At 36.6% G+C, this 19,019-nt stretch overlaps 1 protein-coding gene across 3 annotated transcripts in view; it reads right to left on the reverse strand.

Moving 5' to 3' along the window:
- The window catches only part of LOC127429339 (rho GTPase-activating protein 26-like), a 138,630-nt gene that overhangs the window by 26,767 nt on the left and 92,844 nt on the right, over window positions 1–19,019 (reverse strand). For all 3 annotated transcript variants that reach the window (XM_051678316.1, XM_051678314.1, XM_051678315.1), the window contains exons 12-17: window positions 18,495–18,531; window positions 18,228–18,293; window positions 18,052–18,126; window positions 12,765–12,849; window positions 11,388–11,446; window positions 3,103–3,208 (exon numbers count right to left, since the gene is read on the reverse strand). In XM_051678316.1, the coding sequence (XP_051534276.1) occupies window positions 3,103–3,208; window positions 11,388–11,446; window positions 12,765–12,849; window positions 18,052–18,126; window positions 18,228–18,293; window positions 18,495–18,531 (428 nt within the window). The remainder of the gene's footprint in view (window positions 1–3,102; window positions 3,209–11,387; window positions 11,447–12,764; window positions 12,850–18,051; window positions 18,127–18,227; window positions 18,294–18,494; window positions 18,532–19,019) is intronic.

Genomic DNA, 19,019 nt, shown 5'->3' on the forward strand with positions numbered 1-19,019 from the left:
AGACATTGGTTAACGTATTTAGAAGTCCTAAAATACTAAAAATGTATTTAATTTCGGAAATGAAATTAAAATAAATTAAAAGGACAAATCTGAATTTTTTTGGAATAAAACTACTTTAACCTCTTACACTCGGAGTGGCCCGGTATTGGGCCGAAAGTGGGCGCTGATCACGAAAAGAACATGTATTATTGAATTACTCAACAACCAGTTGCCTGATCTGCACAAAATAGGTGTCGTTTTAAAGATTAGACTTTTATCTTTACAATGAATATAGCTGATCTGACCAATGAAACCTTTTCACAGACCTGTCATGACGCATTTCCGCCATCTTTAACAACATAAATGTAGCAAACTTTTTTATATTCCCAATTTTAAAAACATTTAGTGTAAATTTATAAACAGGCAAGCAAAAATGTTATTTTCTGTGGTCCCCCATTCACCGCCATTCAAGTTTAGTCAACTATGACGACTTCTGCTTCGCGGCACTAGGATGTGTGAAAAGGGTCCATTCTCAAATACTGCTTTTAAATTTGCTGATAAATTAGAACTGTTCCATTTTCATGTTTCGCAAATTTGAGATTGCAACAGACAAATTAAGAACCAGTAAAAAGATCAAAAGATCACACGGCCATGTGTCATATATCTTTTGAAAGTTCTTGATTAGTAGAATATAATGAGCAAATTTGTTTCACTCACAGACCAAACTACAGTGAATAATAGCATGTGAAATGCACATGTATGATAAACTGAGCAATCAGAATTATCGTCACACATTGGTTTATAACTTCATGAAAAATAAACATGATGTAGAAAATGGCATATCATAACTTACAGCAGACGGCTCCAAATAAAACAAGCCCATACTTGATGTAATACGATATGTAGATCCTGAAATATTAGTCAAAGAGTGTCATAACAAGCTATTGTGGCTAATCGTTAATGCTCTGTGGTGATGGTTTCTCTGGGATCGATTCACTGAAACACGATCCTTCATGTCATAGATGTGTCAGATCGTCCTCATTGGCTGTCTAAAGAGTGTAAGAATCCATAATTGGACAATTTATCCGTGAGTTCGGGATTGCATACTACCATACTACTCTTACTATTTCTGCCACAGACACATATGGCTGAAGTAGTACGAGTAGTATGGGTAGTTTGCAATTCCGAACTCAGCCCATGTGTCCCACGTGAGGTAAACTGACCCAGAGCGCACATACATAGACTGCGCACAAGAGGATGCTCAATGTACATTTTTTGGAGTGATGGAATAAGATGTCCATTAGAGCTAAATTTTATTTTTGGCGCTTAAGTTTAAGTATTTTTTATATTTTTTTCAATTCATAGTTTTCAGTTATTCTATTTTAATGTTCAATAGAACCTGCTTGGAGATGTTTTTGGACACTTTTCTCCGAATTTGGAATGCCCAATTCCCACTATTTAGTAGGTCCTTGTGTAGTGGCATGGTTACTCACCTCAATCCGGGTGGCAGAGGACAAGTCTCAGTTGCCTCCGCTTCTGAGACCGTCAATCTGTGCATCTTATCATGTGGATCGTTGTGCATGACACCGTGGAGACTCCGGCTCAAGCTACTCTCTGCGATCCACGCACAATTTAACACGCGCACCATTGAGAGCGAGAACCACTAATCACAACCCCGAGGAGGTTACCCCATGTGTCTCTACCCTCCCTAGCAACAGGGCCAATTTGGTTGCTTAGGAGACCTGATTGGATTCACTCAGCACACCCTGGATTCGAACTCGCGACTCCAAGGGTGGTAGGCAGCGTCAATACTTGCTGAGCTACCCGTTTTTGGACACTTTAATGAATAAAAGTCCACTCTGGGAACAATGGTTCCAAATACTATACCTTTGGATTACTTTACACTATCATCAATTGTTTTGTTTTTTTCCTGGTATAGTTGACATGTTGGAGAACAACACCAAAGTTAAGTTAATGACCTTCCATACTTACTGCATAAAAAGTTTAATTCCAGTTATAAGCTCTTATATGGGTATGCCATTTAACCATGAAATCTTTAAAAATGCCTTCAGGGTGTAAAGGGTTAAAAATCTAAACTATAATAATATGCCTCTTAGGCAGTGTTGGGTAAATTACTAAAAAATAAAAAAATTATTCCACTACAAATTACTAACTACTTCTCTAAAATTATAATCTGATTACTTTATTGGAAAAGTAATCACATTACTAATTACTTTACTTTTAAGTTACTTTCAAAAACACTTGTCACAAAAAAAAGTGTTTCTCCGCTCAGCAAATTCAAAATGTCTATTTTCTCCTTCTTCATTGTCGCACCCTCCAGCTGTCACAGAAACACAAACAGATGTCCATATGAACATATTAGTTCACATTTTAAATGTATTACATATAAATATTTTTTTCGAAATTTTTGTAACCCAAGTAATTCACTTAAAAGTAATTACTTTCATTGAAAGTCAGTAACTGTAATCTGATTACAAGAATATAAAATGTACAGTAATGTGTTACACTACTTTTTTGTGCCTAAAAGTAATTAGATTACAGTAACTAATTATTATGTAATCCATTTACACCCAACACTGCTCTTAGGCCACATATACACTAATCTGTTTTCGTTTGAAAATTCTGTTTTCAGTTTCCTAACGTCATCATTTTCCAAAGTATGCGGTACTGGAGAGCGTTTTCGCAAACGTAGCGAAATCAATTAGTTTTCAAACATATTTCTGTTGATGTGGCATAATTCTCTTTTATTTAGACCCTGATCTTTTGCATTAATCTACTTTGCGAAAAACAATTGCACTCGGCCGTTTCCGTAATACTCCAAAATAGTCCTTTATTCATGAGCATCACTGAGAGCAGACACCATAGACGACGGTCGAGGTGTCAAATTAGACTGGCACAGAAGAAATTGGAGATGGGAATGGGGAGGGAAGGAGAAAGGAGCAAGTGGAGAAAAACAAACAGCTTTTCAGCAGGGCAAACACAGAGGAAGTTAGGGCCTTTATTGTCGTCAACAGGGTCGTTATTTACAATGCTAATCCTTTTAGGCCTGTGGCGCTGCAGATTTGTGACACAGTAAAACAGGGTGTCAGCGCAGTAACTTACTTAGCCAAGTGTTTCATTAGAAGTTCCAGCATCTGCCGGTTCTTCTCTGGGAGACGATGCACAATGGAGTAGATCTCTGCCACCCTTGCCTCGGGATTGTCCAGTTCTGGGAAGAAAATGAAAAAGTTAAGTGAGTGACAGTGGAAGTAAATACAATAAATGTTTGTATTAAAATAATATATATATGTACAGTATAATATATATATATATATATATATATATATATATATATATATATATATATATATATATATATATATAAATAAGTGTATGCAGGAGCGGGATGCCAGTCCCATTGTCTTTTGTCATGTGAGGCTGTTCTTTGGATCTATATTTTAAAATTCATACACACATATATGCATTCAGGATTTTCTGAAATGTTGCACCTGTTGATGACATTGTGAAACGGATAAAAAAAAAATCTTGTTTCCAAGTCCGTGAGGTCACTTCCTGGCACCATTCGCACTAACACAGACACATTATTCCAACTAAAAATACTTAAATATTCAAGAGTCTGTGTTATTGTCTGACTGGTCGTAAAAGCACAGAAACAACACCATCAGTGTACGTGATGTCTACAACTGTGTCTGTTAAGGGCAAAGCTAAGCCACCAGATGAGCACTCTTAAAGGTCATTGAAATATTAGAGTAATCTATCTGACTGCCATGATATCCTAGTAATCCCCAGTTACAAGTGTACGGCGAGAGAAGAGAGGTATAAAAGAGGTCGCTTTAGACTTGACTGGAAGAGAAACAATTTAGCATGAAGTTTGACTATGAAAAAATCCAAATAGTTTTGGTTACTTCAGTTTTGTGGCCTTTTGTCTCTCTAATGAAAGGAGAGTAGAGATGAGAAAGGAAAGTTGGGGGGGAGGTGGGTTCAGGAAATGTCAAGAGCTGGATTTGAACTCCTATGAGTGCCAAAGCTTATGATAGCACATGTGCTAACTACTAGGCCAAGACTCTGGGCCGATCTGCAATTTTTAATGCATTGCTAAAATCCCAGTTAAAAGTAAATATTGGGTGTTTCTTCAATTTCGGGCACTTTAACCCTTTAAGCTCTGAAGGTGTTTTTAAAGATTTCCTGTTTCAGTGGCATACCCAAAGTTAAAGGCTTATGACTCTACAAAAGGAGGGTCAAGTGTTTGGTATAAAACTTTTGTAAATAATATTTTAAAGAAAACTTTTCAAAATTTTGAATGATATAGATTATGATACATTCTGAGACTCTCAGCCTAAGAAACTGCTGAAAAATCACACAAAAAATAGCCAAATTTTCCTTTTTTCTTATTTGACAGTATATATATATATATATATATATAGGTGTAAATAAGGTGGCTCCGAAAAACTTCTTTTGTTTCACATCAACTGTATCTGAGAAAAATGATGTGTTGTTAAGACAAAGCAATTAATTATAGCATTACAAATATATTTGATCATAGTGTCCAAAAGTCTCTCCAAACAAATAAAACATAATAATAACTGTACATAAGAACTAATTACACATTCAAACACAACAATGACTAAAGTTTTGCATAGCATGCAGACATGATGAGTGAGTCACAATGAACGAGTCCCCTTTGACTCATTGAGTGGTGGTGGTGTAGTGGGCTAAAGCACAGAGCTGGTAAGCAGAAGGTTGCAGGTTCAATCCCCACAGCCACCACCATTGTGTCCTTGAGCAAGGCACTTAAATCCAGGTTGCTCTGGGTGGATTGTCCCTGTAATAAGTGCACTGTAAGTCACTTTGGATTAATGTGTGTTTATAAGCTATTTTGTGTTGGTCAAGATTGTAGTTATTAATGTTTTGATTATTATTTTTTTCTCACAGGCCCATCCAAGCTTAAAGGGCTAAGCACTGTAGATTTCTAGAAAGTAAAGTCTTGGTAAAATATATTTTTTATTTTTTTTATTGTCTATTAACAATATCCAATAGTGTATGTTCATGCATCACATGAGATTTGTCATTTCTGAAAGTCATACAAATTCCCACCATGGTGTCATTTCCAGCACATCTCAAATTCTGTATTGTGTTTAATAGAATTCTGTGCTGAAAAATATCGCAGATGGAAATGACGTTTAACATTTTTAACAGACCTACTTTGCATTAAGGCTAATTTCATAGCCAACATTTTATGTATCCTAAATACACACAATTAAATAATATTTTTATGCTTTTTGTATAATTTAGCAAAAATACAGCTTGATTAGGAACAACGGCCAATAAAAATATTCTCCTCCAAAGTGATATTTATCTTGATTATTCTTTGTTTTCTTCAAACCACTTCATCTCAAGCATGATCTTTACTGACACTTTTGTTGACTTGGTTAACAAGTACACTTAACTTTTGAAAAAAAAATAAATAAATAAATAAATTAACGATATTAAGGGCAAAATTGTTTGGTGTAATGGAAATGACTGTGGGACAGTCGTAATTTTGGGAAAATGTATATAATTAATTTTCACACAATGAATATTCATATAGTTTATGTTTATTTCACACTTTGTTTAGATTATCATAGTTTTAAACATGTAATTTTTGTATTTTTATAATGTATATTTATAGTTTAATATTGAAAGTTGGTAAAGGCCTGGTAAAAAGTTTCCAAGTCAGTTTTAATGTGACCTTTGTATATACTTTCTTAATACTTAATAATAATACTTTCTTAACAAGTATTTTTGACTTGTTTTCCAGTACAAATATCTAAAAATCCTTAACAGATTTTTTTTTTTTTTTCACTTGTTTGTACTTAAAAGTGCAGTATTACAAAGTACACATAATAATTATAGATCCTCTGAAAACAACTTTCTTATCTTTTAAAACTTGGAAAAAAATTGCATATCAAGTAAATTCATCCTGTTTTAAAGATGTTTAGATATTTTTACTGGAAAACATGACAAAACGCCTCCATGGACATGTTATGCATCAACTGCCCAAACACAGAGGAGACGTGCGTTTGATCCAGACTGATAGGTAGAGCTGAACTGAAATTGAACCTCACACACACACAAACACACACAGAGGCACAGTGAGTCATACACACATTTTCACACTTTGCTGTCTCTCATGGTTTTACTTTCCCATCACAATTCTAAACACACATCGCTGATATTCACACTCTCATATCCTCATCTCTCCTTCTGTGATGATGGGCTGAATCCAGATGGCATCTTGCCCTTTATCACATAAATGGCTCACACAGACAGGAATGAAGAAGTGGAGGGGCGGAAAATAGAGAGAGACAGAAACGGAGGGGTGGACCTCTCAGAAAGAGTTCATATGAGGACAAGGGCCTAACGCCACCCAAAAGAGCTGAATAAAAAAATAAAAACGGTGAGAGAAAGAGAGAGAGAGAGAGAAATAGACAGACAGAAACAGAATGGAGGAGGAAAAAATGATACGAAGCAAGACAAGATTACATGAGAGCAACATAAAATGTGGGCGGCTCTTTAACTATGAGAATGTTAATGTCACAGGGGTGGATTTTTATTAAAGTAACAGATTTCAACTTCTTGGAAATGTTTAACCAGACCTACTTTTCAAATACCCCTTACGTACTGATGACTATTTTAACTTCTTTTTTTTTTTTTTTTTTTTTTTTTACTTTTATCGTTTTAAATGTGAAAATTTGTCATAAAAATATTAATTATTACATTTTAAAAGTATGATAATCAAAACAAAGAATGAAATAAACTAATTATATATATATATATATATATACACACACACAACGATTTTGACACTAACACATTTTTTTCATAGGTTAGTGTACTCATTCATCAAGTCGACAAGTGTCAGTGAAGAGCATGCTTGAGATGAAATATAAAAACAAGTGATGTTTGAAAAAACAAAGGTAAATGTAAATATCACTAATGAACAGAATATTTTTATTGTCCGTCATTTCCAATAAAGTTGTAATTCTGTCAATGTTAACACTGTAAATATATGATTTAAGTATGTGTTTCAAGAATAAATAAAATTAGGGATGTCCTGATACTGGTATTGGAAAGTGCTCATGTACTTGTACTCGTGCTTGTAAAATTGCTCCGATAACGAAAACTGATTCCATCTGACGTACGAATGTCAATCTGTAAACTTTCAGCGCACTAATTAAAATCACGTTATGTCCTAGTGTGGTTATTAAACCGCAAAGGCTGCGATTTAATGAGACAAATATATAGTTTGCCTATGCTGCATGCTTCAGAGTGAATAGATCTTGTTTTAAGAATTTTTGAATGTAAATGTGAAACCAGCTGCTCATACCATGAGCATTGCAAGCTCTGTTTGTAGCAGATGACAGGTGGCAGAGCGCTAATTCACAGCACATACAGACTATACAATATTATGTTGAAAATTGAATTTTTACAGTTTTAATGATTTCATTTATTTAGACACCATTTTAATGATAAAATGAAAATAAACTGTTGATATGGAATTCAGAAAAAAAAAAAAAACAGGTATCGTATCGGCGAGTACCACAAAGGAAATATCGTTCTAGAATACTTGTTCTAAAAAAAATGGTATCGGGACATCCTTAAATAAAATGCACATTTTTTTCAGTAAACATATCTAAACATTCTTAAAACAAGACATATTTAAAGAAGATACCACAAGAAAAATGGTACAAGATATTAAGTCGTGTTTTCGAGAAATACAACACAATTTTATGGCATTTATGTTTAAAACAAGATGAAGCAATTTGCCAAAAGGGGTAAGAGAAATACAACTGTTTCCCCTTTGAATTAAGCTTATTTTTCTTACCCCATTGACAAAAGTTTTTTCTTTTTTATTGTTTTAATCATAAACCACATTAAATGTTGTTAGATTTCTCTGATAACAAGTCTTGGTAACACTTTACAATAAGATTCCTTTCGTTAAGATTACTTGTTACATGGCGTCCTGGAATAGTCGGTTCTGACTGGTCAATGGTGCCATCTAGCGGTCTGTTATTGCACCGTAACAACCGCAACTCCACGTATCAGACTGCTTATCTGGGGTCTGCGAGCATCTCTCCTGCTTCACGTAGCACTCTGTGATCTCTACAAGTAAGCTAATAAAATAATTTAAATTCAAATCAATGTTTCATGTCCATTTATTAATTAATTTGCAAGTAGTCTCATAATAAGAGGCATACTAAGCAGTCAGACATTAATTAAAAAGTAAACAAAGGTGGAAAGTAAAGGAGGTGGAATTTCAGCTGTTCAGCAATTTATTTCTTCTCACATAATTACACAATTTCAATACATATCACTGTTTCATGTCCATCTATTTGTTTATTTGGCAAGTAGTCTTGTAATAGGCTGAATAATGAGGAGTCAGACAGTCATTTTCACAACGACGCAAACCGGAGGTGGATTTTAGCTTTAGTGGAAAGCACCGTCGGCTACCCCTCCCCCTCTCTTTCGCTCTCACACAAACTCTCTCGGGAGCAAAGTCAGCGCACCCCCGACGTCTCAGTGGGATTGTAAATAGTTGTTAAACAATGGAAAAGCTGTACAAGAATGCCAACTAGCTGCTGCTGAGAAGTATACTTAAACTTACAATCTGAAGCGATGTTATTCCTGACGAGAACCACTTTAAACACAGGTAATTCCATACGCGATCTCTCTCAGATTTTCTCTTTTTCACGCTCAAAAACACACACATAATACACACATGCACTACCTTGTTACTCCAATGCCGAAAAGCAGTGCATCCTCCATTGCTAGTTCTAAAGTGACGTTTTCAAACTAGCAACAAAGGCTTGAGCTGTATCAAAGCTAGATACACTTGATCAATACAACAGTTTCTATATTATCTGAAATACCTGTGGGAAACACCCTCACGCTCCCCCTCTCTTAAGCTCTCACACACGTGGACACACATATATTATGCGTATTATGCATACACTTACTCGTGAGCGAAAAACAGAGCCGTCATGCCAGCACACACCTGCATCTCAGTAGGGTTGAAAACAGTTGTTAAGGTTTACATCGGAGAAGCTATATCCAAATATGGTGACACTCGCTGCTGGTGAGAAGTGCTTAAACTTACATCTTGCCGATTTGGAAGCGATATTACTTCTGATGAGAGCTGCAACAAAAAAGTTAATCCCAGAAGCGAACTCTCTCAGTTTCTTAGTTTCTCTCTTTCGATCACTCATAAACAAACTCACACACAAACTCACACACACACGCACACACACACAAATGCACTACCTCATTACTCCAGTAAGTGCTCCAGTAAAGCAGCGCAAGCAGTTCAAGCCTCGCAATCCTCCGTTGCTAGCTTAAAGTGACATTTTCGAACTAGCAATGGAGGCTCGGACTGTATCAAAGCAAGACACTGAATAAATGGCAGAAAAAAGTAATTCCACTCACAAAAGCGTTTTAAGGATGAAAACCAAAATGTCTTGAGATGAAACCCTGAGCGATGTCTTAAGGTGTGGTAACCATGGTATAAGCGGAATAATTGACTCCGGCCCATTGAATTATTGAAAAATAATGCACACCCAATGTGGTAATGCGGTCATGACGTGCAACAGAGCTCACAAGAGTGTTTTAGGTACGAAAACCAGAAAATGTCTTGAGATAAAACACTGAACGATGTCTTAAGGTGTGGTAACCATGGTATAAGCAGAATAATTGACTCCAGCCCGTTGAATTATTCAAAAACAAAACTCTGCTGCGCGTCGTGACCACATTACCACCTTGGGTGTGCATAATTTTACAATAATTCAACGGTCCATCATCAATTATTCCTTACTTATACAATGGTCTGTTCTAATACTCGATTCTGATTGGCTGGAATGCGTGCAATTCAAACCGTTGAATACACAGGTAGTTCCGGTCAGTTTTAATCACCGTTTGATACTAATGTGCTGTTTGTAACCATAGCAACGTAACATTACAGAGCACACAGAGTAAACTATAGCAATTGAAAACATTTCCTAACCACTTTCATCAGCATAGCTAATATAATGGAATTCAGCTTGTTTTGCACGGAGGGTGAGAGATTGAATTCAGGACCTATTAAATGCGTCTTTCGCTGTCCAGCAAGGTGATGCAAGATGCAAGACGATTTAAACTGTAATGTGTTGTTTATATTATGTTTCTGTGCTGAAGTGCCACCTATAGCCACTAGGGGCCCCCCCACGCTCACACATCACTGACTCAAACGCTGAAGGAGAAGCGCTGTTTGTTTACAAAACGCAGGTGAATGCGTATTTGCGTTGAAGCGCTATCGTGCAGGGACAAATTGCTATTTCACTAATTCAATCAATTGTGCATACCAATATCTCAGAGGTCCAAATCTGCAGGTTCCAGTGTGTATTCAATGGTTTTCCCATTATCATACAATAAGTGCTACTTTTACTGTCACTGCCATGTTTGTAACGGCGGTTTTTCCACATTAATGTGAAAATGAGAAAGAATAAAATTAAATAATGCATTTTCTCTGGCGTACCAACCCTTCTACGTCCTGTGGATATTATTATTTCTGGACTGTGCTTTTAAATTCACAGATCTGACCAAGTGTGTGGTCGCACTACTTTTTCTCTCTCTGATTTTGAACAGGTGGAACTGCAGATCTAATGGCCCTTAGATCAAATTAACCATTATTTTTTATTCTTCCAGTCAAAATTTACATTGCAAGAAATATATTACAGCTGTAAATAATCAATTCTGGCAAGTGACCATGGTATAAGCGGGATAATCCACGGCTAGGTGTGTGTTAAATGATTTTAAATGCACTTCGCATTAAAAATGTTTTCTTCACTGTTAGTTCATGTTAACTAATGGTGTTAACTAATGTTAATAAATGAACCTCATTGTAAAGTGTAACCCAAGTCTTAATATCTTATGTTATTTTGCCTCTAAATTAAATGTACATTAAGGATGTTTAGATTTTTTACTGGAAAACAAAACACTTTTTATTTGCAGTATAAAAAGCTGTTTATGGGCACTTTTTACTTGCAGTGTATACAATGCAGGAGATGAAGATTAGGGTTACTAAAAGTAAAGTTTAGCGTGTTTTAGTGAGACAGAAGGTCTGTACAGATGGTCTGTAAGGACTTAGGAGGGACAACATTCCTCGGGGTCTGAAGTAACTAACGCCATGTTGTAAATCCATTATCTGTCCCACACACCCCAACTTCCTGTTTCAGACAAGAGTCTTACAAGCTCTTTAGCCCTATGACAGTGTGATGTGTTGAACACTAATCAAATAGTATCAAATAGTAGATCAAATAATAAATCGGGGGGATGGGACAAGACCGGTCAAACCAGACAGATGGAGGTAGACTCACTGGCTGCTTTGATGAAGCTTCTCTGGTACTGGTAGGTCATCAGAGGACCTGGCAACATCCTGACAGTAGAAAACAAAGATGAAGCAATTAGATAACAGACCAAACAGATAAATAAAAGACAGAAGGAATTATGGCACTGAGAAAAAACCAACAGAGGGGGGAATTTACTATAAATCTATTGCACCCGTAAAGCGCTGGTTATTTGTAAACACTGAGAGCAATTATGCAGATTGGGCAACAGCGCAAATGCAGCCGCAACATTGTTGCTGAACACAATTTGCACGCGCAATTCGATTCTTGCGGGACGATTTTGGACGCTTTACTATATATAGCGGAGGATGCAGCAGACCACCGTTATCTGACACACTCTGGTGGGACTGTACTGCATCACTCAACCCTTTTAGCCTGTGAGAAAAAATTATTGTCAAAATATTAATAACTACAGTCTTGACCAACACAAAATAGGTATTATTTGAAAGCTTAGAAGCTCTACTTTCCAATGCATGTAGGCATTATGACCAAAACTGAAGTGTTCCGTTTTGATTATTTATTAAAAAAAATTCACTGTACATATTATTTCAATCAGTAAACACATCAAACTCATCAAATAGCCATGTGTCATATGTTGTTGGAAAGCTCTCAAAGAATAGAATACAATCTGTCTATTTGTTTTACTCACAGACAAAAATACAGCGAGTAATAGCTAAGTATATGTCTTTCACAGTTATGTTGGTGTTGCTTATATGCCGTGTTTTCACTTATAACTTCACAAAAAATATCAAATTACTTAGAGGAGGTGATTATCTTTCACATGAGCTCACACACAAGGTAATCGGATGCATAGATCATTAGATAATCCACACGAAGCACAATGTTACATATGGCCACCAGGAGATGGCGCCAAACATGACACAGACTCGATGCAGACTCATTTAGTCTCCATGCTTTAGTCATTGTTGTTTGCATGTGTAATTAGTTCTTATGTACAATTATAATGTTTTATTTGTTTGGAGAGGCTTCAGAGTCACCTTATTTACAACCTGAGATATATAATGTCAAATCAAATAAATTTTTGGCTCAATTAGTTTTTGCAATTTTTAGCAGTTTCTTAGGCTGAGAGTGTCAGAATTTATCAATCTATATAACTAATAAATGTGAAAGTTTTTTTACAATGATAGAAAACACTTGACCCTCCTTGTTTTGTGTGTGTGTGTGTGTGTGTGTGTGTATGTGTGTGTGTGTGTGTGTGTGTGTGTGTGATTTATTTATTTATTTATTTTGTCAAGTTATAAGCCTTTAATTTTGGGTATGCCACTGAAACAGGAAATCTTTTAAACACCTTCAGAGCTTAAAGGGTTAAAGCAGATTAATTTGTACCTGAGGTAGTGCTTTATCCCGCTGGTGATGGTTTTGATCTCCCACTCTGTGCTATCCAGCTCCACATCCGCACAGGTTTTGGGGTCTAAGTGGAAAAGGGTTTACAGTGTGTTATTGTAAGCATTTCAATTTCATAACAAATTTCCATGAAGTTGAATCGAGTAATCTTTAACAAACTTAAATGAATAAAACTAGAATATTTTAAGTTTAATTAGATTACTTGATTCAGTTTGATGGAAATTTATGAAACTGAAATGTGCAAATCTTAAACATAGGCTAAATTTTTTTTTTATATTGAGTGTGCTCATTGAGAGTGCTTTTTCATTCTCATTCTCTTTCAATATATATTTTTTCTTCCATTTAGGTTCCTAAAAATACACAATATGACAGTAAATCATGCATATACGTGATCAGTAACTGGTAGGGCTGCACAATTAATCGAAAAATGAATCGTGTGTTTTGCAACATTTGAGTATTCTAACCAATCCCATGTCCATTTAGATATGAAATGGCAATGGCGAATCAGAAACTCTTAAATGAGTCTATAGACCTATCAGTATTCTGATGCCCAGATGCTTGCTTTATGTTTCACCTCTGTTCACGGTGGCACACGAAAATGAATGCTGAAGAAACATCATCTGACATCCGAAAAGAAGCTTTAGAACCAAAGAGAAAAGCATAGTCGGTAATTTGGAATTATTTTGGAAACGTTGCTTGATCACAGCACTTGCTTGCGATGTAGACAGTAAATACACTGCAAATTAAGGCTGTGAAATTAAAATTCGAAATTCGAATATTCTAAATGCACATTTGAATCCTAAATTGAGCATTCAATTTTAGGATGTGTGTCAAGCACTGATGATGACTTACATTCTAGGGCTAAAACAGGCACAGTGCAAAGAATAAACCAGAACGTAGGTGTCTTGAAACGCGTTTTACTTTAAATTGACAAAGCATCTAAAAAATGCATTGTTACTTCACGAAGTGCTGAAAAAAAACAGCAAGACATGACGCAATGCTCAAAGACGTCTGTCTAGCACAGTGGTTCTCAAACTTTTTTGGATAAACACCCCCCTACTTCATTCCCTTACTGGTAAATTTACTGGTATCAACAATAGTAAGTTATCTATAACATCTATAAAAAGTAAAAGGTTAATTCTTAATTTATGTGACTAAATTATTCTAACAGTGTGAATGAGTTGGAACTCCTTTAATCAGGTTCTTACTGATTCAAATTCTGTAATCTCTTCGAATTTCTGAAGGAAATCAAAATCAAAATCAGTTATATTTTCTTACATTCAAACAAAAATATTTTAGCCATTTTTTTTTTTTTAGGATTTACGTATTTCTATTTCATCTAAATATATATATATATATATTGCATTTGTGCTTATGAAAATGTAAATGTATTTATTTATTTTTATAGTTTTAATAGTGGTATCTGTAAAAAGACCACAGTAAGCCCATGGAAGCATGGATCTTCTTCACTACAGTGATTAGATGTAAAACGATTTCTATAAAACAAATCATGGCATTTTTGTAATTATAAACAAGTAGGCCTGCTCTAAATACATGTAAAAACAATGAATACAAAATATAACAATTTAAAAGTTGTAACAAAAATGTATTATATTCCCTCACTCCCCTAATGTAGCCTATAACAAATTTAATAGAGCTGAAGTAGTGATATGATAATATGCATTATGAATCTATTTCTGCCTAAAGTACTGTTAGTGGTACTATAGTAAAGTCAAGGGTGTTCATGTAGAGTTCTGTGCCGAATTCAAATGGCTTCCGCGTCTCGCACCATACTTCTCACTGGTTCTTGCAGTGCTGCAATGATCAGAGGTACGCGTTTAAGAGCTTGAGACCAGTCTTTGAGTAAAAACGCACCTGCTTTGAGCTCGCGCTGCTCTGTCCATTGAGCCGTATCCACCTACAGAGCCATACAGGTGCATTAGCGGAGGTTGTGACTTCACCTGTCTATTTGAAGCCTCTAAACGTCACTAGACTTCAGAATCAGACGAACAGTGGTACAAATGCATACCAACCCATATAATGGAATCTAGATAAACATTTTAATGCAACAGGAACTTGACGATAGATTTGATTATTATGACTGATAAACACCCCCCATTTGTAACCTAACGCCCCCCTCTCTACTAATTTGCTCTCAGGGCCCCCTGGTATCCTTTGAACGGCCACTAGGGGGGCAGTACCGCCCCCATTGAGAACCCCCGGTCTAGCACATGCTTACATAGAAAATGACGGACACTTTCGGAGTGAATGTCCCCTAGAGGTGTAGGTCTTTGGCGATTGTGTCTTGACTATGACTTGCTCTCTTATCAGTGTCTCGCTGCATAAGCATTAGGTATGTACATACAAATGTATTTAATGGAAAACATTGAGGTACCACTGGTATTATGAAGCTTGAGTCCGTGGTAGTACTATGGCACCAGTATGGGCTACTGTGCAACACTAAGTTAACATAGAACCATCTATTGAAGCGTTTCTTTTCTCATTTAACTTTTTTTACTTAATATTTGAGAATATGTACTGGTAAATCTTTTGACTTTATCATTTTACACACATTTGTTTATAGTCAGATATGTTCTTTGCAATAAACAATCGCTACAACACGGTGCGAATTGGTTTATATCAAGGAGCTCTAAAATACTATATACACTGATGAGCCAAAACACTATGAATACTCAAAGGTGAAGTGAATAACATTGATTATCTCCTAACAAGGCCACATGTCAACGTCTGGCTAGATTAGATGGTAAGCGAACAATCAGTTCTCATAGTCAACGTGTTGAATGCAGGAGAAATGGGCAGAAGTAAAGACCTGAGCGACTTTGACAAGGGCCAAATTGTTATGGCTAGATGACTGGATCAGAGCATCTCTGAAACGTCAAGGCTTGTGGGGTGCTCAGCAGTGGTGAGTAGCTACCGACAGTGGTCCGAGGAGGGACAAAGGCTCATCGATGCGTGAGTACAATGAAGGCTATCCCGTCTGGTCCGTTCCGACAGAAGGTCTACTGTGGCACAAGTCACAGAACATTTTATGATGGTTACGGGAGGAATGTATCACAAAACACAGTGCATCGCACCATGCTGCGTATGGAGCTGCGTAGCCGCAGAGTAGTCAGAGTGCCCATGATGACCCCTGCCCACTGTCAAAAGCACCTACAGTGGACACATGAGCGTCGGAACTGGACCTTGGAGCAGTGGAAGAAGGTCGCCTGATCTGATGAGTCCCGTTTTCTTTTACATCATGTGGACAGCCGTGTATGCGTGCGCCGTTTACCAGGGGAAGTGATGGCAACAAAATGCTTTGTGGGAAGACGAGAAGCCAGTGGAGGGAGTGTGATGCTCTGGACAAATGTTCTGCTGAGAAACCCTGTGTCCGGCCATTCATGTTGATGTCAATTTGACATGTGCCACCTACCTAAACATCACTGGAGACCAGGTACACCCCTTCATGGCAATGGTATTCCCTGATGGCTTGGCCTCTTTCAGCAGGATAATGTGCCCTGCAACACTGCACACATTGTTCAGGAGTGGTTTGAGGAACATGATGAAGAGTTCAAGGTGTTGACCTGGCCTCCAAATTCCCCAGATCTCAATCCAATTGAGCATCTGTGGGATGTGCTGGACCAACAAGTCCGGTCCACGGCAACTCCAACTCGCAACTTACAGGAATTGAAGGATCTGCTGCTAATGTCTTGGTGCCAGATACCACAGGGCACCTTCAGGGTTCTTGTAGAGTCCATGCCTCGGCAGGTCGGCACTGTCTTGGCGGCATGCGGAGGACCAACAGCATTTTAGGCAGGTGGTCATAATGTTTTGACTCATTGGTGTATATTTATATTGATTTGTTGCACTTTCTTGTGGACGAAGGAGACAACGTCATTTTAAACTCAGATGTCATTTAGATTTTCCCCGTAAATAAAATAAAGTCTTTAAAATTTGAAATACAATTTGAATTTTGGTAATATTTCAGTGAAAAATTCTAATTTTGTTTCTCAGCCCCTGTTGACAGACCTACTGCAAATTAGCAACGCGACAAAACTAGAATGCTTCCATTATAATCAAGACGTGGACTCAGTGTTTTATTGTGCAGTGTAGACGGTTTCATTTATAAGGAGAGCAGGGTATGAAATTAACACCCGCCAAATGCGAGTTATTTTTGTGCAGTGGGTAATTTGAGCAAACCAATGTAAAGTTGATTTACTGATGTATAATAAAACATCATTAAAGTAATTCAGCTCAACAATTCTCAGCTAGTTTTGGATGTGCAGCCTACATAATGAATATGGCATGATATTGAACAAAGAAGTATTTACTGTAACTTCTATTAATTGACATTAATAATCGCAATTACAATATTGAAAGGCAATAATCGACAATTATGATTTGTGTCATAATTGTGCAGCACTAATACCTGGAATCAGTCAAAATGCATTAAAAATCACAAGCCATTTCCTTAAGCAAAAGTGTCAAAATATATCATTATCAGTGAGAAAGGCCGTTTAGGTCTTGTAATTTCCCTTTGACTAACACAACAACACAACAGTCTGTTTATCCTGCTTTCACCACAGGGTGTGGCAGCATTCCTGTCACTCTTGCATGACTAGAGTATTAAGAGTGTGTTTGAACTTAATCAGGTGAGAATTATGGCTAGTAGCTCAGTTAAGCTTATTAGGCAAACATAACACTGCAAATGTCATGGTATTTGTTGACAAGCCAACATGTTTTAAAAGTACAGTAAAATTACAAAGCAATATGAGAGGGGCATATGTGTGAATACTGTGCATAATAATTTTTGGCATGCTAGCAAAGAAGAAATTCAATGTGATCAACAATAACAGATCAGAATCAAAATTGAAGAATTACACTTTTATAAAAATTAAGTAGGTGAATTTAGAATTTTAAAAGAAATCAAAACAATTAACACGTCTATACTGCGAGCATTGCAATGTCCAATTAAATATTTTGGCTAATTTGAAAATGCCTTAAGCTGCCAATTAAAGTGGCTACTTTAACACATTTCCATAATATATTTAAATCCAAACCTCCCACGGTTGGTGCATAAAATGTGAAAAAGTGCACAGATTCCTTGTATGGGCCAAATTGTCGCTCTCAGTGTAGGTGTTAGTCAAAACACTTCAATTACAAGGCTGGAAAATGTGACCCATATACATAGCTGAAATGTATTTTAATCTAACTGAATTAACTGAAGTGAAGTAAAATCAACGCCAGCGTGATGTCGGCTCTTTCTCACCCATTGCCAGGCTCAGTAGTTTCTGCACTCTAGAGTTAACACCAACAAGCCTATACAGCCCCTGCTCATCAATACCTGTTCCATGACAAGAGAAAAACCATAGACTATCACATATACTCATGTGCTGGTCACCACCTCATGCTTACATACAAACAGAAACAAAAGGTGAGGTATACCTCTTGTTTCGACGGCATAGATGAATTTTTTGATCACGTTGAAGCCAATGACATCCAATTGGGCCACTAAATGTACATTGAAATACATTTCATCATTAATATGGCTTTAATGTAACTCGTGAAAACAAACAGTCCTGCACATTTAAGTATTCATGAAAGGTGTGTGTGTGGAAAATGTAGGAAAATTTCATGTTTTTTATTTATTTATCGACCCCACTCCTACCACGAAAATGCAGAGATAAATGACTGAATTTGCATCACACTTACTGGCTTCATTCTGGCTGTCACGATTCAATGTGTAAACCTGTGAGACAACAAATTTGGTTATGCTTATAACCATTTACATTTACACATTTGGCAGATGCTTTTATCCAACGCAACTTGCAGTGCATTCATTTTAAACATTTTAACAGTTTGTTTGTTCCCTGGGAATCGAACCCATGATCTTAGCATTGCTAGCGCCATGGTCTACCAGTTACCAGCTACAGAAACCCTGTAACCATCAGCTTAAAGAAGTCTTGGATAAAATCATCTCCTACATAACAAGTAATGGAGCTGTTCAGTCACGACAATTTGTAGGCCAACCCGGAAGACAAATGCTCCTTGGATTGCATTGGGAATTACCATTGGGTTTTTAGAATAACAGTTTTTAATGTATGAGTCAAATACGGTCTACGGTTAACATTACTTAAAGACACTTTCGCATTTCCCGTTTTATTCCTCAAAGGTGAATTTTGAAGCTGTTGTATTTTTACTTTATTTTATTGCTAACAAGTTGCTACACAAGGACTA

This window comes from Myxocyprinus asiaticus, chromosome 38 (genome assembly GCF_019703515.2).
Source record: "Myxocyprinus asiaticus isolate MX2 ecotype Aquarium Trade chromosome 38, UBuf_Myxa_2, whole genome shotgun sequence".
NCBI classification, from domain to species: domain Eukaryota; kingdom Metazoa; phylum Chordata; class Actinopteri; order Cypriniformes; family Catostomidae; genus Myxocyprinus; species Myxocyprinus asiaticus.